Source organism: Chlorocebus sabaeus, chromosome 21 (genome assembly GCF_047675955.1).
Source record: "Chlorocebus sabaeus isolate Y175 chromosome 21, mChlSab1.0.hap1, whole genome shotgun sequence".
In the NCBI taxonomy this organism is placed as follows: Eukaryota; Metazoa; Chordata; class Mammalia; order Primates; family Cercopithecidae; genus Chlorocebus; species Chlorocebus sabaeus.
In genome coordinates, this window is record NC_132924.1 from 41650795 (window position 1) to 41675299 (window position 24505).

At 35.4% G+C, this 24505-nt stretch overlaps 1 protein-coding gene across 1 annotated transcript; it reads left to right on the top strand.

Annotated features, from left to right (window-relative positions):
• The first annotated feature begins 1623 nt into the window (after positions 1-1623).
• On the top strand, positions 1624-24505 carry MACC1 (MET transcriptional regulator MACC1). The gene is given in 5 exon segments (XM_007981930.3): positions 1624-1647; positions 1649-1739; positions 3263-5304; positions 9413-9601; positions 22181-24505. Coding segments are annotated over 5 exon segments (2559 nt in total). The 3' UTR covers positions 22394-24505.

A 24505-nucleotide genomic window follows, 5' to 3' on the forward strand; every position in this document is an offset into this window, starting at 1 on the left:
ATTCATGTATATTTCTTTGATGCACATCTGCAGAGTTTTCACTGAAACAAATAACTGGGATTGGAATTGTTGGGTACTAGGCTGTAAGCATATTTCCTAGACAATGTCAGATTAAGTTCCAAGTGATTGCACATATTGACACTTCCACGATGACTATATGGGCTTTCCCTTTGTTGCACTTATTTGTCAATAATTGGTGTGGCTAGACTAAAATGTTTGCAAATTTTGTAGGTTAAAATTGTGTTTCTTAGGGTTTCATTTTGCATTTTTCTAATTACCAATGAGATTGATCATATTTCCATATATCTAGGGATCATTTGTGTTTCCATTTTTTGAGAAATGTTCATTCACAGAATTTTTTCAAAAATTTCTATGGTGCTGTTTTATTTTGTTTATTGATTTGTGGGAATCTTTGATATATTTTGGAATCCCATTATTTTTCCTTTTTCAGTCATGTGCAATGAAAATAAATTGTCCCAGTTTTGGCTTGTGTTTTTACTGATGTCCTTTGATATGTAGGATGTCTTATTCTAATGTGTGGTTTTATTTTTTAGGATTTGCATATTGCATAAGTGTGTGTGCCTTGTTTAAGAAATTCTCTCCTTCCCAGAAAACATAAAGACAACCTCTAGACTATCTTTCAAATTTTAAAGGTTTTTTTTCACTTTTGGATTTTTTAATCCTTTGGCATTTATTTCTGTGCACCAGATGAGATAGTAATCAATGTAATTTTTTTTAAGCGTACACAACCAATGGCAACATCACTGTTTAATGAATAATCCACGATTTCCACACCACTCTGTGTGGCCACCTGTGTCATGTATCAATCCTTCATATAAGGGTGGGTCTGGTTCTGAGATCTCTATTCTATGTCCTTCATCTATTCATGTTCCACTTCCATGTTGTCTTACTTAAAGCCTATTTATAATAAATGCTGATATCTGATAGGTAGTGCACATTACTTCTGTCTTGCTTTTCTTCTGGATTATCTTGAGTATTAGCGCCTTGTTTTTCTATATAAATATTAAAATAGTTTAAGAAGTTATTGTTGCTGTATGTGTTGTTAAACACAACATGCTTCAAAACAATATGTTGTATGCAATAAATACATATAATTTTATCCATTAAGACATAAATAAAATTTTAACTATTAAAAAATAAGTAACAAATACACATATACATTACATGCAATCTTTCTTGGAACGGCATTGAATGTATACAAGGATTTAGGGGAAAATTTTTAGTTTGTGATATTTAGTCCTCCAATCACCAAACAGGAAATGTTTATTTACTGAGTTTTTGACTTACTATTTTTGTTATTGTTGTTGCTGTTCTTGTTGTCCTTGGGATTCTCATTAATTACTTTTATATGGGATCAGTAATACATTTCCAGATTTGGTTATTGGTATTAATCTGGAATTTGAGCATTTTTTAGTGGAGTGCTAATATGTATTTTAATATATCTAGTCAAGTATCCTACCAGGAGTAGAAGATTTATATAGAGAATTTTCACATGCAGTTCTTTATAGAAATATGTATGATGTCTTTGAGCTTATTTTCTCTGCCAGCATGTATATGTATGCTTACAAAAAACACATGTCTATTTACTCTGTAGGTGGAAAAATGCTAATCACTGAAAGAAAACATTTTTTTCTCAGAAAGAATTGCACAAAGTAAGTCTGAAGCAAATTTGGTTGACATGGAAGCTGGAAAACTCTCAAAAAGTTGCAATATTACAGGTATGGGAATTTATTACTGTTGTGATTTGTCCATGTAAGTATATGAAATTCATCATCAATAACTGTTGAAGGTCTACCTCTGAAAATGCTTTGGAAGATGGAAAGAATTATAACATCTTGTTTTTACCATAAAAGTAGTTAAAAAGGTGTGGAAAATAAAATAGTGCAACCAACAGATTATGATAAATATTATAAAAAGGAAAAATGTTGTTAATAAATGAGTGTTCTATGCAATAACTATAATAAATTTGGGGACAAAAAGGCTCTCTGAAGGTTGGTTGACCTAGGAAATCTTCATGGAGCATCAAAAAAATTAACCTGATACTCAGAAGAAAAATAAGTCTTAAGAGAGTTAGGGGATACTGTATTAAAAAGTGTGAAAAGTGTGAATGTAAGAGAAATGCCATCTTTATTTTTCAAAATCCAGCTTCTAATTTTTAGCATATAACACTTAAAAACATTTCATTCAAGACAATGGTTCTATGTATATTAAACAAAAGAAATTCTGACATTTAGCTTGAATTATTTTTTCAGTAGAACTTCTGAAAATTTGGTTGGCTATTCTGCCTGTCTCTAAAAGCAGCACTAGCTTCACAAAGTCTGCAGAGTCTTTATAATTATTTACTAAGAAATGAACAAGTATGAGTTGCTCTACACACACAAAAAAATGGCTTCTATGTTTTGAGCTGTCTAGAAATACTTATAATAGAAGTGTAAATATTTTAATGTTACAAATTCTTAAGACACTTACTTTCCAAAGTAATAATGCTTCAATTTCTAGTGGTAAAATTATTATTTGCCATTGCAATCTTGAGTGCAACAAATTCCTTTGATCAATAAAACCAGTGATGGTCTAAATTTTCAATGTTCATTTTATTAATTCCTTTTCCTGAAAAATGTTCATATTATTAACATTTTTCAATAGAAAATTATCATAGAATTATCTAATAAATTAATGACTTTCTAATTTAGTATATTGTTTTAAATATTATTTTAAATGTTAACAGATGTATTTGATATTTTCTACATATTGAATATTATCTGAAAAGGAAAACATTAAATTAATATTCTGAATGTAATGAGACCAACAATCCAATGTTTAGAAAAATGTGGATAATTGAATAACTGATTTATTCTGTTTGACCAGAAATTTGCGTTTGTAAACATGATACATAAAATAATAAAGCACAAACACATGCTAGTCTGAGTCATTTTCAAGAAAATGTGCTAAATATATTATTACATCCTATTAAATATTTATTTGTTTAGTTTATAAATCATGATGTCTTAAAATAGCATTATATATGTTCAAAAAATAACCTGGTAAAAAAAATATTCTTTTCTCATTACAAGCAAATTTGGCCAAATTTAACATTGAGTTTGTGTTAGCTGGTAGACTAGACATCAGAAAGAAAAATGAAAAGTAAGTCCTGAATTTTTAAGCTATGGGAAAAATTAATCTTGATTATAACTCTGAATGCCACCTTATCTTTGTTTTGCTTTGTCTTTCCTTAAATAACAAGAATGCCAGGATCCAGACTTGCTTCACAGTTGGCCGGATGCTTTCACCCTTCATGGTAATAATGCTTCCAAAGTTACAAATCCATTCTGGAATCAACTGTCTGCTTCTAACCCATTTTTGGATGACGTAACTCAGCTAAGAAATAATAGGAAGAGAAATAATATTTCCATCTTAAAGGAAGATCCTTTTCTTTTCTTTAGAGAAATAGAAAATGGGAATTCTTTTGATTCCTCCGGTGATGAACTTGATGTGCATCAGTTACTTAGGCAGTCTTCCTCAAGAAAATCTGGAAGATCTAAAAGCGTTTCAGAACTTCTGGACATTTTAGATGACACAGTACATTCCCATCACAGTATACATAACTCTGATCAGATTCTACTACAAGACTTAGAATGGCTAAAAAATGACCGAGAGGCTTATAAAATGGCTTGGTTAAGTCAACGCCAGCTGGCCCGCTCCTGCCTTGATTTGAATACAATTAGTCAGAGCCCTGGATGGGCCCAGACACAACTTGCTGAGGTCACTATAACTTGCAAAGTAAACCATCAAGGAGGATCAGTACAATTACCTGAATCAGACATCACTGTTCATGTGCCCCAAGGTCACGTGGCTGTGGGGGAATTCCAGGAGGTGTCTCTAAGGGCTTTCCTTGATCCGCCACACATGCTTAACCATGATCTTTCATGCACTGTGAGCCCATTGTTGGAAATCATGTTAGGCAACCTCAATACAATGGAAGCCCTTTTGCTGGAGATGAAAATTGGGGCTGAAGTGAGAAAGGATCCTTTCAGCCAAGTCATGACAGAAATGGTGTGTTTACACAGCTTGGGTAAAGAAGGCCCTTTTAAAGTGTTAAGCAACTGCTACATTTATAAAGACACCATCCAAGTCAAGCTAATCGACTTGAGTCAGGTAATGTATCTAGTGGTTGCTGCACAAGCTAAAGCTCTTCAGTCACCAGTTGCCACCATTTGGGATTATATCCACAAAACCACCTCCATTGGAATTTATGGACCCAAATATATCCATCCCAGTTTTACTGTTGTTTTAACAGTTTGTGGACACAATTATATGCCAGGACAGCTTACAATTTCTGATATTAAGAAGGGTGGAAAAAATGTATCTCCAGTCGCGTTTCAGCTTTGGGGAAAGCAGTCATTTTTACTTGACAAGCCACAAGATTTAAGTGTTTCTGTTGTTTCCTGTGATCCTGATTTTGAAGTAAAGACAGAAGGAGAAAGGAAAGAAATTAAACAAAACCAGTTGGAAGCAGGTGAAGTAGTTCATCAACAATTTTTATTTTCTTTAGTTGAGCACAGAGAGATGCACCTGTTTGATTTTTGTGTTCAGGTGGAACCTCCCAATGGTGAACCAGTTGCACAGTTCTCTGTCACTACTCCTGATCCAACTCCAAACCTAAAAAGGCTCTCAAATCTGCCAGGCTATTTGCAGAAGAAGGAGGAAATCAAGTCTGCTCCTTTATCACCAAAAATGCTTGTTAAATATCCCACATTTCAAGATAAAACATTGAACTTTACCAACTATGGGGTAACCCTGAAGGCAGTGCTAAGACAAAGCAAGATTGATTACTTCCTTGAATATTTCAAAGGGGACACAATAGCTCTCCTCGGGGAAGGTAAGGTAAAAGCTATTGGGCAGTCCAAAGTGAAAGAATGGTATATAGGAGTCCTCAGAGGTAAGATTGGACTTGTACACTGCAAAAATGTCAAAGTGATTTCAAAGGAACAAGTAATGTTTATGTCAGATAGTGTCTTTACAACCAGAAATCTTCTTGAACAAATTGCCCTGCCTTTAAAAAAGTTGACTTATATCTACTCAGTTGTATTAACCTTGGTGTCAGAAAAAGTTTATGATTGGAAAGTTTTAGCTGATGTCCTGGGTTACTCACATCTGTCCCTGGAAGATTTTCATCAACTTCAAGCAGACAAAGAATCAGAAAAAGTTTCTTATGTTATAAAGAAGTTAAAGGAAGATTGCCACACAGATAGAAATACAAGGAAGTTTCTGTATGAACTTATTGTGGTGAGTATTGCTTGATCATAGTAATGAATTGCCATAAAGAATTATATTAACTTGACAATATTTATAACCAAACATGTGAGAGGAGAAATGTTTAAAACTTCAACAGTCTTAAATACATTAAAGATACTTTATAGCAAATATAGTTTTTCCTACATAATCATAAAACTGGTTTCTTAAACTTGAGATTCAATTGTGATTTCCCCCCAAAACTGGATCATCTTATAAAAGAAAATTAAAAGTTCTGTTTGTGCTGGGCTTAACAGTTCAGATACGACTTATCTTCCTGTCTCAAATATTTAGACAGCTCTTAAGATACCAGAGAGGCTCCATAACATGAAAGCAAGCTAAAGAAAACTAACTTGGCCATTGTTAGAGATCACTTTTCAGTGTGTGTGGGATTTTTTCTTTTCTTTTTTTTTCTTTTCTTGTCTTTTTTTTTTTTTTTTTTTTTTTTTTTTGAGACAAAGTCTGGGTCTGTCACCCAGGCTGGAGTGCAGTGGCATGATCACAACTCACTGCAGTTTCAACCTCCAGGGATCAGCTGCCCAAGTAACTCAGACTACAGGCAGGTGCCACCATGCCTGTGTATTTTTCGTTTTTTTTCTTTTAGGATTGGGGGTCTCATTATGTTTCCCAAGACACTCTTGAGCTGCTGGCCTCAAGCAATCTTCCCACCTTGGCCTCCCAAAGTGCTGAAATTACAGCCATGAGCTGTAGCCACCACACCCGGCTATTTCTTTTTTTAAAATGTATTACCAATATCCTTTAGCAATTTAATATTCTTATGTATGCAATGCATTACAGCCCAAACAATGATATTAGTATTCTCATCTTAATCCTCATGTTTAAATAGGATTCTTAGGGTCAAATTCTTTAACGTAGTATCCAACCCAGTGGAAGGCTCAATGGAGAATTACAAAGTACTTTTTACCTTTAAAGTAGAAATTCAATATTTTATACAAATAAAAAATATCAAGAGCATATTTCTAAAAATGGTTAAAACATGAGTGCAAAAATAATGATTATCAATACTTCTCTAGTGCTCATTTAGCCATTAACAACTCTATGGGGTTAAATATAGCTAGTATCTTCATCTTACAGATGGAAGAAACCAAGTCTTAGAAAGTTAGGCAATTTGCCTAAGTCCTATAGCTGCCTATTCTTATAGATGGGATTTAAATATTTTTTGGTTTCATGCTTAAAGCCACTATGCCTTCATGAAGCAAAGTAATGTGTGTGTGTATAAAAATGTTTGTATAAATACTATATATGTGTATGTATGTGTATTAAATATCATTATAATTGTGAAAGGCTGGTGCTCTGTAGAAGGTAAATAAAATTATATAGGCAGGTTCATGCAAATGGGCAAAATTTTAATCAAGATGCAAAAGAAGTAGAAAATATTTGGAGGACAAATTTAATCTGTGGCATTAACAATGAGTCATGTAATAAATAAATATATATAACATTATCTGTCTTGCAATATTTTTGATGATTCTACAGTGATACTTAGAGGAGCTGAAATTCAAAAGTTCCAATATCCAGTTGCTAAGTTGATAGATTTTTTATGGTGTGCTGCATTCTTACCTACCCTGGGATATTCAGAACTACTGGAGACTGAATGTTAGAAGCTGCCCTACCTGGTGGAATCTGCATGTGCATTTTGTAATAGGTCATTAACTCTCATAGCTCATATTCAACATTCACCTGCAAAGGTTTGAATTGGAAAAATAATTTCTTTTGTTCTTTTAGTGGCCTAAAAATGTTGTAATGGCCACAGGTCATTAATGATGGTCTGAAAGTTCATACCTGTACTTTTTGGGATATGATAATTATCCGAGTGCCTCAAGTGTCCAGTTAGAAAATTTAGTAGAGAGTCCATTCAAGTGTGGAGTTTCTAAGCCTTAGTGGAGGTTTCAGGATTTCTGTATGAAGAGGCTCAGGCCTGGTTCTCTGACTGGCAGGTGATGGAGCATGGGGTATAGAGCTGTCTCTTGAAACTTTCTTTGCATAGTAAATATATATTTTCCTAGGATTGCATATTAATTTGGGGTGGCAGGAAGAGACCTGATAAGCTGAAAAAGACTGTGGGATCCAAACCCTTCAGTCATCTCTCAACATTGAGACTGGCTGTCCTTACATGCTTGACACTCTCTAAAGCACTTCAGCATCCAATTTGATTTTCACAATGATTATGGAGGTTTAGACAAAGTAGAATTAACACTATATCAATTTTTAAAATCATTAAATAGAGATATTGTGTGATGCATCTGAAGTCTTATACTATGTGGAGTTGGATTTTAAACTCATGTTTTGTGACTCCAAGTACAGATCTTTTCTCTAAAACAAGAAACTAGAATATAAAATAGTAACCCCACTCCACAGATTACTAAAAGCACCACCAGGGACCCACTGGCTCAATATTGTTTCTCACTGAGGCTGTAACTCTTCAGTATAAAGATTTGGATCCGTTTATGTATCAAAACCATGGGTAGTCCTTCTAACTGCATACTTCCAGGGGAATGAACGTGCTATCAACTTTCATAGTTGCCTTACTTGCTCATTCATTTTTACTTATTGTTTCATATTGGTAGATAAACCCCCAAAGTGCCATTAAATAATGAGGGGCTACAAAGCATGTTTACAGTAGTTCCCCTTATCCACAGTTTCACTTTCTGTGGTTTTGGTTACCTACCATCAACCATGATTGACAAATAGGTGAGTGCAGTACAATAAGGTATTTTGAGAGAGAGAGGTCACATTCATATCACTTTTATTAGAGTATATTGTTATGATTTTTGTATTTTATTACTATTGTTGCTAATCTCTTACTGTGCCTATTTTATAAATTAAACTTTTCCATAGGTGTGTATGTATAGGAAAAAACAGTGTGTGTATAAAATTTGGTACCATCTGCAGTTTCAGGTATCCACTGGGTGGCCTAGAAACGTGTCTCCTGGATAAGGGGGAGCTACTCTATTTTCTCATTTGAACAAAGAAGAAGTATGGATAGATGTAATCTCATATTTTAAAAATAGTACTCAAGGCAAAACACAAACTTGTAGACTTGTTTGAAACATGCGGTGGTTAGGTAAGAGTCTGATGGTTTTCTATTTTGCATTGTAGAAGACTAGGTGTGTGTGTGTGTGTTTTTTTTTTTTTTTTTTTTTAAGGAGTCTTGCTGTGTCACCCAGGCTGGAGTGCAGCGGGGCGATCTCGGCTCACTGCAAGCTCCGCTTCCCGGGTTCATGCCATTCTCCTGCCTCGGCCTCTGGAGTAGCTGGGACTACAGGTGTCCGCCACCATACCCAGCCAATTTTTTGTATTTTTAGTAGAGTCAGGGTTTCACTGTGTTAGCCAGGATGGTCTCGATCTCCTGACCTCGTGATCCACCCACCTCGGCCTCCCAAAGTGCTGGGATTACAGGCCTGAGCCGCTGCGCCCAGCCGGCATTTTGTCTTTAATACCTTGTAGTTTATGTTTAATACCATTCTACTGGTGATGAGGGAGAGTATTTTAATAAACATATATATTTTTTAAACTTATAAACATCAATAGCTTTGTTCAAAGTTGAAGGAATGTCTCTTTTTTTTCCACAACAGATATGATTCTGGGACGTTTTAAGTCATATTTTGGTGAAAATAGAATAATATTTACCATCACCAGTTCACATACACTTTAGAGAAATTCTTGTAGCCAGTCCTCTCTAGAGCAAGGCTTTATTTCTCATGAGTAAATAACCAATCCTAGATTGATAAATTAGACTGCTGGAACTTCAGAGTACCATTGGAAGTGTGTACTTTAACTTCCTTTTTTCACAATTAAAGATACAAAGACACATTATTAGTTAAGTGGTTTATCCAAGGTCCTATAATTAGCCACTGAATTAGTTCTAAATCTCCCCTAACTCTGACTTAGTTATGTCTACTGTAGTTTGCTTACAGAATTTGCTTAAATGTGAATCAACTTCTTGAGCTTTAGAAAACTCAATTACATATGTTGTGAAAAAAGGACTCCCATTTGTAGAATATGTAATAAAAATGCCAATTTATGGAGAAAAAAGCCCAAGTTAGTTGCTTTTAATTGTGACATGTAATTGTTGCTGCAGGCTCTTCTGAAAATGGATTGCCAATGGTTAGTTGCACGTCTCATCCAAGAAGCTGCTATTCTGACTTCAGCTGTCAAGCTTGGAAAAGGCTGGAGGGAACTAGCTGAAAAGTTAGTACGACTCACAAAGCAACAGATGGAGGCATATGAAATTCCTCATCGAGGAAACACTGGAGATGTTGCTGTTGAGGTAAGACTTGTTTGTGTATTTCAGTAGTGAAAAGCTGCAGACCAAGTAACACTAATGTAATCAAACCCGTACCACATTCACGGATACACTGGGGGAGTGTCCAAGATGATCCACTAACTGAATCACTGCGCTAGTAACTCCTCAGTACTATATGAAATATACACACACTCTCTTAAAAGGCATTGAGAGCCTTTAAAATATTGATATTTCTTCTTTTGGATTTCATATTCTCATAGCCTTTGATCAATGAATTAATTGATCAAATTGGGCCAGTAAGTGGGGATGGCTATAAGAACTTGAGTCATAAAACAGGTAAATTTTGAAGGTGGGAGACAGTATCAAGTCAGGACAATAGAGAAAAGTATAATAATATGTATTTATCGGCCTCAGGCATAGACTTAGTCACTTGTGATAACTAATGCTCAGTGACAAGAAGCATTAAGAAAGTGGATATAGAGCCACTGGTGATGAGAAATAGATACCTAAGAGCTTCATTATCTCCTTCACAATGTTGCCTACAATAACTACAGGCATCAATTGCAGAATGATAGCACTTAGTACAAAGTAAATATTTACCATGAAAATATTGTTTTTATCAAAACAAATGTATGCTGTTAGGCACAAGTTAGATAAATATTTTTCTCCAGATTACCATCAAGAACTGTGAGTCAATTTTTATTGAATTAAATAAATAAAAATATTCCAGTGAAGGGCACATGTGAAATATTCTGTATCTCTCTCTTTAAATGAACAAGCATTTTGAAGATATTTATGTTTAAGGAAATCTCTGTCTTATTAGAGATGACTTGGTGAGGGCAGAAGAGGTATTCTTCACTTTGTTTTTGGCATAGAGCTGGGAATTCATTTTTGGAGAAAATTTTCTTACTTTGATGCAACCATTCCAGTTGGGTGAACAGGACAAAGCCACCTTTGCATGAAAAGTAGAGACGAATCAAGTCAGCTGAATTCCAGCAGCTGCAGTGGAAGTGTCAGCAGGCTGGTGTCTGAGTTTCTGCAGCCTGGCTCTCCAGCCAGGACTTCTCCAAAATAAGACTCTTTAGCCAGGAGCAGCCAGGGACTGAGGATGTCCTTCCCCTCAGAGACTACATTTATCTCCATAAACTTAAAAGGGCATTACAGCCCGTAAATAAGCATAATAGAGCATTCGGTGCAGTACACAAAATGGACTCAAGTGTTTACAGAATGAGATGAAAGATAGGAAGCCTGTGAGAAGGAAAAACAAATATTATGAGGGATACGCTCTTCTGATTCGGACATTTCAGTTAACTGATTAAAAAGTTGTCTAATTGAAAGCAGGTTGTCTAACTGATTAAAAAGTTGTCTAATTGAAAAGTTGTCTAATTGAAACCTTATTCTTAATAAGGTTCTGTTTTGAAAGAGTTTTGTTGAGAGTTATTTATCAGAGTTATTTATTCTGTCAGCTTCCTTAAGCATCTGGCTTCTTTCTAATTGTGGTTGTTTATAGTTTGTCTTCCCCTAAATCTTCATGGAGGCCAGCAAACCACCTACTTTTCCATTATTTACTTTTGCAGAGCCGAAATCATAAATGACTAAGTCTTTGCCTGAGGCTGATAAACACTCAGAAGGAGAAAGGAAAGCCCCTAGGTGACTTTCTATGATAGTTCAACTTATTGTGATTAATAGTAATAGTCATCACTCAGATTCATGTTATTCAATACTTAGAAAAATCCACAGTATATTGGCCTAAGGTCGTTCCAAATAATCTACAGAAATCTTACCTATGAGATCACTTAACTAATGGGTAAATATATGCTAATTTCCAACTTCCTAAAAAAAAGCTGTATAATTTTTCTGTTTGGGAGGAGATTCTTAAATATGATCAATTTACAAGTCAAGTAGTTGATTTCAAAGCACACTGATATTAGTTCTGGGTAGGGGGTGTGGGGGGGAAGTGCACTGGGGCAGGGAGATAACCAGGTCTAGCGGTTACTGGGCTGCTTTTTCTCCTGTATCTCATTTCCTCAGAGGGCATACACTGCAAAAATTGCCTTCTATGTGTGCCAATGCCTACAGTTGGGCTATTTCACTTACTTTCTCTCCTTTAAATTATTTCTCTTCCCTTTGTTCTATTTTTATTGTTTCTTAGGGAGAGTTATCTGGCACTGACTCCATGACAGGCACTGTTCTGGAAATATTACAAAAATTAACTAATGTAATCCTTTCAATAAAAACTTATGGGGCAGACACTAATATCTAAGATATAGAGAGGATCAGTAACTTGCTTAAACATACACAGCTAGAAAGTCCTGGAACCATGTTTAGAGCACAGACATTTGACTTCAGAGTCCATGACTTTAACCATTGCACTCTGTCCATCACTGTTTAATATGGTGACTAATTTGCAGAGTCAGAAGGTGTGGCCAGGGTTAAGCAACTCATTTCATCTTATATTTGTCCTCTTTTCAGGCCATGTAAAGTAGCCATAATAGTATCAAAATTTGTTTCAAAATTAAATCTTTACCAAGCCTCAAGCTGATTAAAGAATTAAGTATATTAATAATACATTTGTCAGATTTTCTGAATACCTTAATTTTTTCTAAGGTGAAGAAAAAGCCTCTCTTTGGACTTTTGAGAATGTCACTTTTTAAATTAACCACCTCCTCAAGTTAAATTTTAAGAAATGTTACTCAGTTTTTCTAATGACATGATAATACTACCAAAAAACAAAACTGCAAAGCTTGGAATCTGATAATAAACAAAGTGTATTTTTCAGAGCATTTCTTTCAGGAAAAAATGCACTTATGCTATACAAAGATGTCACTATTGCCAAGGTTCTTCCGTGAAAGTTAGTGAAAATTTATTGGAGTTTTCTGAATATATTTAGAGTTTTAATTTTTTAAAAAAGGAATCAATAGAATATTAGAAAAATAGCTGACTTTTTAAATGTTGAATTTTACAAGGGGACATGCTGGGGATTCAGAGATAAGAAATTCACTGGCCAAAATTGGGTGCTCTTCACTGAGCCTTCTAGGGATGGTTACCACAAATGACAACAATTGTTCTACAACTCCCTCATTGGCCCCCTTGCTTAACAATATAGATTATGCTATTTTTATCTCGTTTAATAAGGACGCATATTCACTGAGGACATTAAAGTTTCACTTCCTTTCTTTTTTTTTTTTTTTTTTTTTTCTCTTTGAGATGGAGTCTGGCTCTGTTGCCCAGACTGGAGTGCAGTGGCACAATCTCAGCTCTCTGTAATCTCTGCCTCCCAGGTTCAAGAAATTCTCATGCCTTAACCTCCCGAGTAGCTGGGATTACAGGTGCATGCCACCATACCTGTATGATTTTTGTATTTTTAGTAGAGATGGGTGTTTCACCAGGTTGGTCAGGCTGGTCTTGAACTCCTGACCTCAGGTGATCCACTCACCTCGGCCTCCCAAAGGGCTGGCATTACAGGTGTGAACCACCGCTCTGGCCTCACTTCCTTTCTTAAATTACCTTTGCCCACTGGGCTCTACCTCAACCACAGGCACCAATAGTCCTGTCGAGAATGGTTTCTTATCCGACCTGCCAGAATGGGCTACTCTCCCAGTGGAAACCAGTGAAGTCAATGTTCCTCATGGTAATTTTTTTATCTCAGAAACTACTCACCTGTAGAGATTCATAACTGGGAAGATGTATTTTAAGTCTTTTTGTAGTCACCATTTAATTGATGCACATCTAATTTTCCTTTGTATCTTCTATTCACAACCTGTTCCTCGTTTTCTGACTGGCTGCTAGAGAGTTCAAAGTACTTTATTCCAAGTCTAGATTAAAGATGGGAAAGTTGTTGATTTTCAAGCAGTTTTATTCATTTTATATAAGTGAATAAAAGATTCCACATGGAATTCTTTCCACTTGTTTCGTATCTTATATCTGTGTCCTAGCTTTCAGTATTTAATTCATCCATACACTTAACGATTATTCTGGGTCTATCAGTTCTGAACATTGGTTTTGGAGCCATAAAAAACACAAAATATAATCATTTTCTCCTTAAAAACCAGGTTTTATTTTGGCCTGGGAATTGGGATAAACTGTTAATATTTGAATTGTTATAATATTTCTTAAAGGTATATGATTAGATGACAATGGCGATAGTTGTAATTTACCAAGTGTTCATTGTCAGCTAGTCATTATGAGCATTTTCTTTACAATATCTCTATTATTTCAATATACTTTGTAAGGAAAACATTATGGCCATCTGCTCTTTACATATATGTAAACTGAGGGTGAATGTATTTGTGTAATTTATCCAGTTACATGGCTATTAAGTGCAAGTGCTTCGATCCGAATTCACTTTGTCTATATTTATATAAAGTCCTAACTGCTGTATTATACTAATGGTAAGTCCTTTCAAATTTAACTTATTTAAAAAATATCAAAGTGGTGAGGAGCAATTAGAAGACACATCCTAGCTTTGAAGGATGGGTGGCCTTTGAGTAATTGGAGAGGAATAGAAGTAGACTTCAGTGCTTCTAAATATCAGTGAGCTCTAGAGACCACAGAGAAGATATGGCCGGGAGGGGAGAGTTCATTTTAATAATTACTGGGGGATGTGGTCAGGTACATATGTTGGTATCAATGGAGGGGAGTCTTCAATGACTACCAGAGCATAGAGGTTAAGATTCTTGGCTGGACTTCTGTTCCACCTCTATTATCTATTACCCCTCAAGCCTTGGGCAAATTACTTTACTTTCCTGGGAATCTATTTTGTGTGTCTGTGAAGTAAGGAAAATAATACTATCTTGCTCATTGGATGTTTAGAAGATCAAATGAGATAACAAATGTGTAATATTTGGGACATTTTTTGCATATTGCTTTCACTAAATACATATTATTTATTATTTTAACAAAGAGGAAGAGGAAAAGGTGAATTTGACAACTATATAACATTGAGTAATTTTTGAAAAATATAATAAAATACACTTTTTTTTAGTAATATGACTGAGAGTGCCTATAGGAAGAATGTAAGGAAAAAGTTAGCAATTATTTCAAAGTTTCTCATCTGAGAAACTGGCAGAATAGCAATGCATGGAAAAAAAATGAGATAAAGGCTTGGCTGATCAATTTATTTCTTAAGGGCTTAACAACATTTAATTTTCCTTAGAAATTATCTCTCGCAAAAGTTAAGAGAAATATCCTTGGGCTATATGGTTTTCTGGCTTACATGGCAACTTCTGGATTCTGCTTACAGGGATGTTGAATTATCAAGTTCTGATCGGGGCCTGGTTCAGTTCTAGCCTTGGTACTTAATTCTTCTGTTGGCTGTTCTTTTGAAATGAGAAATATATTTATAATTTCTTAGAGAAGGGAAAAGTATTATATGGAAATTCACATACCAGTTGTAAAATGTGTAGAATGATATCTCAAATATTCATTGTTTGAACTAGAGATTTGGCACAGTGATGTTATTTAGATTACCATCGTCTACTCTGTACAATTCTATACTTGTTACAACCTTTAATTTCAAAAAGATACTCCATTTTGGGAGGAATGAGGTAAGAAAGCAAACAAAGCACAGTGAAATTTCTGGGGTAACACATTATATTCCTATGATTTTTGACTTAATTCTATATTATACACTGAAAATCAAATAGAAATAACAAGCATATTAAGTTAAACATTATTAAGAAAATGTAAAATGGATTTAAAGACACTAATTTTGATTTTAGGTTTTCTTTTTCAAGCTTTAGTACTAGGGAACATAAATAATAAGGAATTTCAGAAAACCAAAATCCAGCTATATGTAAGACCAAAATCAGAATTTGTTAGAACTGCTTAATAATGAAATAAAGTTGTGGCAATACTTTATAAAATGGCCCTAGATTCATAGCAAGGTTACCTGGGTTCTTTTCCTGGATAGTTGATTGTGATTTTGTTACTTAACTTTAAACTCAACTATAATTAGCATTAATTGAGCACTTAGTGTGTGCCGAAAACATTTACATCCATTCCTTTGTATACTTAGCAATTCTTTTATAGCATTGGGTACACCTTTTTATTTTCTCATTTGCCAGAAGGGGAAAGCAAGGGTGTAAAGAAAGTTGATAGCTTACCTAAGATCCTGGAGCTACTAAATTAAGAGTCTAGATTTAAACCAAGATGTGTGCTTCTAAATCCAGGGCTCTTGACACTATATTTTTTCATTTGTTTTAATGTTTACATTGAAAAGTTAAATTGGAGAAGTCCAGTTTCTTTAAACACTGATGTCAGTTGTCTCTATGAATATATGTTTTTGGCAGGGGCATGGGTGGCAGTGATGATGAGGAGGCAATGAGGAATCCTCCCAACTAGGAATTGGTAAGAATGGCTTAACCAGCAGGTTTTCCTACAATGTTTGACTATTTAAGCAGATGCACTAGCAAGGAATAGGTCCTCTGTCTTCCTCTGGCTCATGCTTAACCCCTGAAGTTTCAAGTGGTTATTCTCACCCAAATTTCGCTGGTTGTCCCCAATTATACTTTTTCAACAGAATATTGTGTCAAGTTTTAACCAAGCAGCATCTCCTTGGTGAGGACATAGGGGCCCCCAGATATGTTAGCCTCCCTTCTCTTCTGAAGACAACAGCAATCTTACCTTCAACAATATTTATGTACTCACTAATTATAGGTAATGTTAAAGCTTACCTGAATATCGTAAATGATGTACTGAGGATAGAACATATGTAATAATCATTAAGAAGGCAACCTTGCCTTAATACTTCTTCAGCTAATGGTACTGAAAATGAAATGTTGTTCCTATAAGTTTCTGAGAAAAGTAGGTGGATTACTAATCCTTTAATGTGACAAAAGTAGTTAAAACCAATTGCATTCTTTTTGCTATTCATATTTTATAAGCTAAAAAAAGACACAGAATGCTATGCTCAAATCTGAATTTCTTTTACTCATGTTGCATTTCATTTTCTAGTGCATTATCTAATGAGTCTTACTGGCTTCCGGAAATGAGCACTCTAAATTTGGAAAACTGTTTATTTTTTTGCCTTTATTCCTATTTAATTTCTTTCGGCATCCCCACTTACTACTTTTTATTGCTCCATTACTTTTTACTTTGTCCTCTAACACTGACCAGATAACCTAAGACACACTTCTTCCACACAAAAGCTGGAACTTTGGAAAACTGCTGAACTTCCTATATTAAATACTTACTCACGCTGCTGCCCTTTTTTTTTTTTAATAAGGAGAAAAGCACATAGATGAAAAGTTAACAACTATGTGCCTTTATCAGCCTCACACTTCCTATTTAAGAATGAAACTGCAACATCATGAAGTTACCATTAAAAATCTAAGAATAGGGTGCTGACGAGTTGATGGGTACAGCACACCAAAATGGCACAGGTATACCGGCACGTTGTGCACATGTACCCTAGAACTTAAAGTATATTAATAACAAAAAAAAAATCTAAGAATGGAGGCGTAAGAATGCAGCCTATGTATTAAATATTTGTGATAGAAATGAGAAGGCTGAGAGTATTTTTGTGGTTAAGAATAATTTAACAACTAAAAAACAAACCCTCAGGAGCATGCTTTCCTTTTGATTTTTCGAAACACAAGTGCAGAGTTTCTGCATATCTTTTCTGAATCATAACATTGAGCAAGAGAGGAAGAATTATTTTTAAAACGCAGAATAGATACAGGACGACATAAATCTGGAAGAGATCTTGGCGGTCTGCAACTCCTTTCTAGCCTTCGGAGGATTAAATGTTAGTCAGTCCAGAAAGAAAATTATTTATTCTACCCATTTTATTCCTTCAAACATTTCCAGAAAAGATGACTTCATTTTCTTTGCAACTTGTTACAAAATCTAGAATTTTTTGTGACCTAACTGGGTAGGTATTTTAGGGCTTAATTTCATAGAGTCTATTGTTAATTAATGTACACAAATTACCTCTTATGTCTCTGTCTTGGATAATATGTATTTACTTTTTAAGAAGACTAGAATGAAATGAGTTAATAAAAAATGCAGAAAAAACAAAATTATCTTTAGAACTTATGTCCAAATGTTTATATATCTATTCCATCTATTCCACAAAGGACAATCAAACAACTGATTAGCCTATTTATTGTATTGATGAGACCTGGACTATTAATCAGATTTTGTTAAGGCAAAGCTCAAATAGAGATTTTTTTTTTTTTTTGAGACCCAGGCTGGAGGGCAGTGGCATGATCTCGGCTCATTGCAACCTCCACCTCTGCCCGTTGGTTCAAGCAATTCTCCTGCCTCAGCCTCCCGAGCAGCTGGGACTACAGGCACGCACCATCATGCCTCACTAATTTTTGTATTTTTAATAGATACAGGGCTCATCATAATGGCTAGGCTAGTGTCAAACTCCTGACCTCATGATCCACCCACCTTGGCCTCCCAAAGTGCTGGGATTACTTGCGTAAGCCACCACCCCTGGCCTAGAGATTTACTTATTAAGGGAAAACATAATTCCCCAAATTTAATATTTTCTATCAGTGTATTAAGTACATAACTCTTGACATATGCTTTTGTTCCCATTCCTTCTCAATTTCTCATGATACTTGCCCCTCTAATTTTGTGCCCTAACTCCATAATGATTTTAACATCTTTTTGTATTTATGTTTCTGCCAAAGGAAGTTAACCTTTCTTCTTGGGTGCTTCATATATGCTACCTCTTTAAGACTCATTAACCTTAAATTCTCCATATGGCAAAGCTAAGATTCAAACCCAAATCCCCTTGCCATCACAGAATATTACTTAAACTTTTTTCTTTTAAAAATACCTCTATTTTCTACTGCTGCTTGCTAATTTCCAAAATCCTGGATTTGCCAAGTTTTTCTTTGTATTCCCACATTGTTGATGTTACAGGTAGCAGTGGAGGTAACAGAAAAGGGAAGTCCTGAGTGTTACACTGGCATATGTTTAACATCCAGCCCTGCAAAGGGAAAAACCCTACACTTATAGCTTTTGTTAATTTTCTTAGTGTAAATATTCCAATCGGACATCATTTTAACCTACCATTGTGGTGTCACTGAACTGGAGTTGGGAGGATATCCAGGGAGCTTGTGTGAGCTGGCTCCAGCAAGCCAATGCATGTCCTTTTTCGGATGTTATTATACTTCTTGGCTTTTGCAAGATGAAGCATGTGATTCACTTTCTTTCCCTTTGACTCCAGCTTCTCCCCATCCTTTTATTGCTTCTATTTCTCTCTTGTAGCCACTAATCATTGACTTAGTTGAGAATTAAATTTTGTATCCCTTTATTCTTTTCCTTGGCATTTTCTTCTACTCTCATGTGTTTTTGCCGTCCCTGTAGCACAAGTGGTGCCAAACCCTTGTCTGTCCTCTCAAGGTCATCTCCCCGTTCCAATCATAATTTTTTATCAGATACCCTCCCTTTTGCTTGATGCTCAGTAGGGCTGAAAATAACTCCTTAGCTTGTCCTTACCAAAAAAAAATAAGTAATTTCTTCCCTATCCTATTAAAAAATATAAATGCAAACTATATGCCAGATGCTTGCTGAGGTATTTTGAACACAAAATTTGGGAATGATTATCCATATTTTATAGATTAAAAAAATTCCAACCTGAGATAACTTGATTAGTTTATCAAACTGACCTATCAAATAGGCAATGGAACTCAGATGTAAACACAGGACTCTGACACCCAAACCTATCTTTCTTTCCATTATGGCATCATGCCTCTCAGTGAATGGAACAATCATTTTTTTCTCACACTGATTTAAAATATGCAAGTAATTTTTGAGTCTTTCTGTTATTATCACATCCTATTATATCCATTGTGCCAGTGTTTGCGCAGTATCTATCTCCTTCCTATGCTATAAGCTTCTAAAAGCAAGAGTCATGCAATATTCATCATTTTATTTCTTACTATAACAAAATTTATTGTAGTGGAAGGTACTCAATAAACCTTGATTTAATAAGTGAAATAGTTAATGAACCATGATAATGTTGAAGATTTTCATTGTATTTATGCTATCAAAGCGTTTCCCTATCATCTTTATTGAGAGCTACCAATGATTTTTGTATATAGAAGATGAAATTTTGCACCAAAGGAATATTCAGGTTTAATTTGCTGCAATGAGGAGGAAAACTGGAATGCAGAATATGCTCATATTTTAGTGTAAATCATAAAGTTTATCAACGCCCTGTTGTTTTCAGCCCAATGCTCTTTTACCCATTTCTAGCCAGATTATGGTGTACACTCCAGGGAATCTCAAATTGGTTTAGGGCAATATTCCCCCTTGCATTTCAGACAAATTCAGGGGACTCTTGGGAAGTCCTCGGGCCTGGGACTCAGTAATGTACCCAAATTTCTCTGATTTGCAAAAGCTGTCGACACTACTCTGTTGTTAGGACAAATTGCCAAATGTGAAGACGTTATGTGGTGCTCTGCATAAGTGCATGAGTAGATGTGTCATTGGACCTTTCTGTAGTTTCTATTTTTTGCATCACCTCTGGCATTTCCTGCCCTCAGCAGCACGGAGGAGCTGCTTCTTGATTGAGTGTGCCTAAGGGCTTTTCTATACATAGCAATTCACAGTCCTGCAGCAAGATAGGCCATAGATACAGAGCTTTTCTACTCATGAAAGTAGGTGGGGCCATTTTGGCTGCTTCTGACTATAAAAGTGTTTGAATCTGTAGTGTAGTGGACAACCCAAAATAAAATTACCCGTTTATAATTCTTGAGACTTCTGTTTTCTGCGATGCTTTACGCTAATCTACTATGCCATCTCCTCTTTACAGAAATGTTTTAAGTTGCTGTTTATCATAAAATATCTCCAGATACATCATTTGTCAGACTCAATCACTAACGGACTTAGAACAGTCTTAGAAGCCTTTAGCTATGAACACCATTATTTTAAAAAATACGTAACGATTTGAACCAGTTCGTTGGGCATCAGGGACTTTTAAGTGAATGGAAGGTAGTATCCATGTCTCAGAGATTTTACAGACAGAATATACCCACTACAGAATAATCTATTTGTTTAGTGATTCTTTGCAACTGAGCAGTGACAACCAAGATTGAGTCTGACAAAAAGGTTCCATTATTATGTCTCAACTGATATTTCATTGTTGAGAAACTAGTGGCAATTGTACTTTGAGAAGTTTGGTTTCAATGTACATCTTCAGAAAAGTAGATGAGCAGATACCTCATTCACATTCTATCAGACATAGAAGATAAATTATTAATCTGGTTGGTGAGGGTAAAACTTACATACAAAAATCTGAGGTGATTTTTGTTGCTGCATCATATACCGATATGGTATAACTTCGATAATTGTCTTTTATTCTCTACCTTGCAAAATTAAGCTTTGTCAAGAGAGATGAGGAAATGGGTTGTCATGGCTTCCCAGGAATGTCAATTTGGACAAATAACATCAAATTGTCCTTAGAGCCTTTTATGTGGATTGAATCAAATACATAATGGAACTCTCTATTTAGGTCTTTAATTCTTTTAACTTTAAAATTAGACTGTATGAGGATATTGGAGGATGGTGAAAATTATATGCTAAGGCTTTAGTTCATGTGATATCACTAAACTGTGATAGAAGTTCTACTTTAAAAGGGCAGTTCTGCATAATATTTAGCTCAGAGTCTGTGTTCCTATATTTTGAAAGTGATAGAATCACAACCAAATTAGTTCAGTGAACCCCCCAAAATAAGCAAATAACTAAGCTTATATTTCAAATATTCCAATTATAAGTGTAGGGTTCATTTTGTTGTTTTCCTAGAGAAAATTCATTTTAAGCTGTTGTGTGTGTGATGTGTGTGTGTGTGTGTGTGTGTGTGTGTGTGTATTTTACAATTTGTCTTATTTGGTCTGCCTTTGTCTCTATTCTCTCTCTAGCCTGGTTGCCTTGGTTACCATTACATACGTGCTTGTATGTGAAGTTTCTCTTTGACGTACATTTATTTCTATGGAAACAATGACATCATTGGTATGGGTAGGTGCTTAGGAAAAGCAAAAAGAAGCAGCATTGAATATTGGTTTTTCTTTGGATTATAAAACATATCATGAAAGAAATGTTTTAAATTAGAGAACTGTATTTTTGCTTTCATCGTGACTTGATCAAGAAGCTAGATTTTTGCTTGTTTATAGACTTGCTCAAGTAAAATGATTTAAAATGTTAAATATAGTATTTCTCCCTTATATATTATTTGGTGTCATAAAACTCACCACAAGATAGGTATAATAATAATAATAATTAACCTTAAAAGTCTCTCAAATATTAAAAGGCTATCTCAATAACATTTGTTATCATCAAAAAACTGTGCAAGGAATTTTATATTCACATTAAGGCAACAGCAATGTATAGATGATGGATCAATGGAAAAAAGACCCTACTTGTAGTTATTATTTTTTAAATCTCTAGTTTTAAAAATACAAGGATATAGCAGGAAGTTGATAATTATTAAACCATATTTTCTATGACATCAAATAAGTTCATGTATAATTGGCATTCCATTTTCTTTTAAATCTTAAGAGGCTTTTTACATCTTTTTTAAAAAAACTATTTTCCTCTCCTTTCTACTTCTACACTACTCCAATCTATATATTTTTTCCTTTATAGATGATGTGGAAACCTGCCTATGATTTTCTGTATACCTGGAGTGCTCACTATGGAAATAACTACAGAGACGTGTTACAAGACCTTCAATCAGCTTTGGACAGAATGAAAAATCCTGTGACCAAACACTGGAGAGAATTAACTGGAACTTTAGTACTAGTAAATACTTTGGAGATTTTGAGAGTAACTGCATTCTCCACTTCTGAGGACGTATAGAAATAAAGGGTGTGTTTTTGATGGGAGGGAAAATAGTAAGGGGAAAATGAGGTAATGGGGTGTGTGTGTGTGTGTGTCTGTGTGTAAGAAAGAAAGAATCTCAGAAAAGCATTATACTATTTTCCTTCATGTTCAAAACCAATTTTGTTTTCTGATGAAAGCACAGCCTAACTGATAGCCAAGATAGGTTTTATCCTCCAATATGTATTTTTGTGTATGTTTCAAACACAAGTATTAGGCTGCTTTGTTCTTAGAAAGGAAAGAAAAAAGAAAAATATCCTCTCTCTCTTTCAGTGTTATTTTAAATTTACTAAGTTAAAGCTGTTTGAATAATTACATCACACAGATATCTGGGTAAACTAGAGGCTATCAACATGAACAAAGCAGTGTTCCCAGGAGGCAGCTAGAAAGAGGGAAAGCAAGCACACACCCTGTGGCCAGGCACGGCTGCCTGCTTTCCACACCTGACCTCTCCAGTTCATCAGTGGGGTTCGCCAGCATCACCCCCATTTTTCATGTGAAGAAACTAAGGAATGGAGAGAACGTCTGAGGCTACATAGCCAGTACAAAGTAGGTTTTCTGCTTGAAAACCTGTTTCTATTTCTTTTTAAACAATCATACTGCATAACAGAATAGTGAAAACAAAATGCATGTGAAGACTTACAGGGAAACAGACGCCGTTTCATTTTAAGTGAGACTTGCTACTTTTTTTCATCATCTCTTGAAAGACTGCCAGAAGGAAAATACGACTTATCAGAAATCTGTTGTCTGCATGCATGGACCTAGTGTTTTCACCAGCTTCCTTCAGCATCTTGGGACCTCTCTAAATCCTACCTAACTTGGGACTTTTTCTGCAGGATTATAATGTAAAATAGTTCTTTAGCTCTTGGGGATTTTTAATAATATGAGTTATTAAAAACAACCACCACCAGAAACTTGATTATACTGTTGAGTAGAGAGGTCTTAACCACCAAAAATACTGATATCTTTATGTTGGCATGCTCATGCAAACAAGTGTGTGTGTGTGTGTGTGTGTGTGTGTGTGTGTACCACAGTGTTTTATAAAGCACAGCCTAACTGATTATATAGGACAAAAATTATTTAGGGCCCTAGGTCAGTATAAATGCTAATGGCTGGCAAAGTTCACAAAGAGATGTTCTGTGCTTACTCATCTGTTCAATCTCTGGTTGCCTGCCAGTGTTTATGTGTGTATTTGGGCAGTCATTCATTTACTGTCATTCAGTCAATAGGCAGAGTATATGTGTCTATTTTTTGGCAGGCATATAGATGCTTAAGGCTAATAATGGGGAGAAAACCGGCATGAACTCTGACTTTAGTAGTGCTAAGTGATAGATAATTTGAAAAAATGACACCGTTAAATATAAAATGGCATGCATAATAACAGTTGCAATGGGGAGAGGCTGTGATGCTACGACATATAAACAGAGATATGCCATCATATGAAACTGGAAGTGGGGGTGGGTCAGGGAATTTCCTCTTGGAAAGAAATAATGAACCTGAAGGAAGAGTGAGCATTGTCCTGGTGTGGTGGGGTGTAAGCGGTGATCCCACAAAGCACTGAAGCTCTTAGATAGGTGGCAGCTGAATAGGTGCAGGAAGCAGGGGTGAAGAAGTGAAAGTATAAAAGATTCAAGGATGAGATGAGGATGGAGCAAGAAGAGGCCACATTAGGGCCATTAAAGCTGCTAGAATTTAGAAAGAAAACACACAGCCTCAAAGAAATGTGGGTAAGCCAAATAAGGATTTTGTTTTGGGAACCTGAATAAAAGCTGTCCATTTGACTAAAAAATAAAAACAGAATCTTTTTAGAGCTTTTAATATACCCACCCCGGGATATTTGGTATGCCGGCAATGGTAATTCAAATTGGGATTTAAGAATAATCTTGGTCGGGCACGGTGGCTCACGCCTGTAATCCCAGCATTTTGGGAGGCCAAGGCGGGCAGATCGAGTTAGGAGATCGAGACCATCCTAGCTAACACGGTGAAACACAGTCTCTACTAAAAACACAAAAAAATTAGCCAGGCATGGTGGTGGGCGCCTGTAGTCCCAGCTACTCGGGAGGCTGAGGCAGGAGAATGGCGTAAACCTGG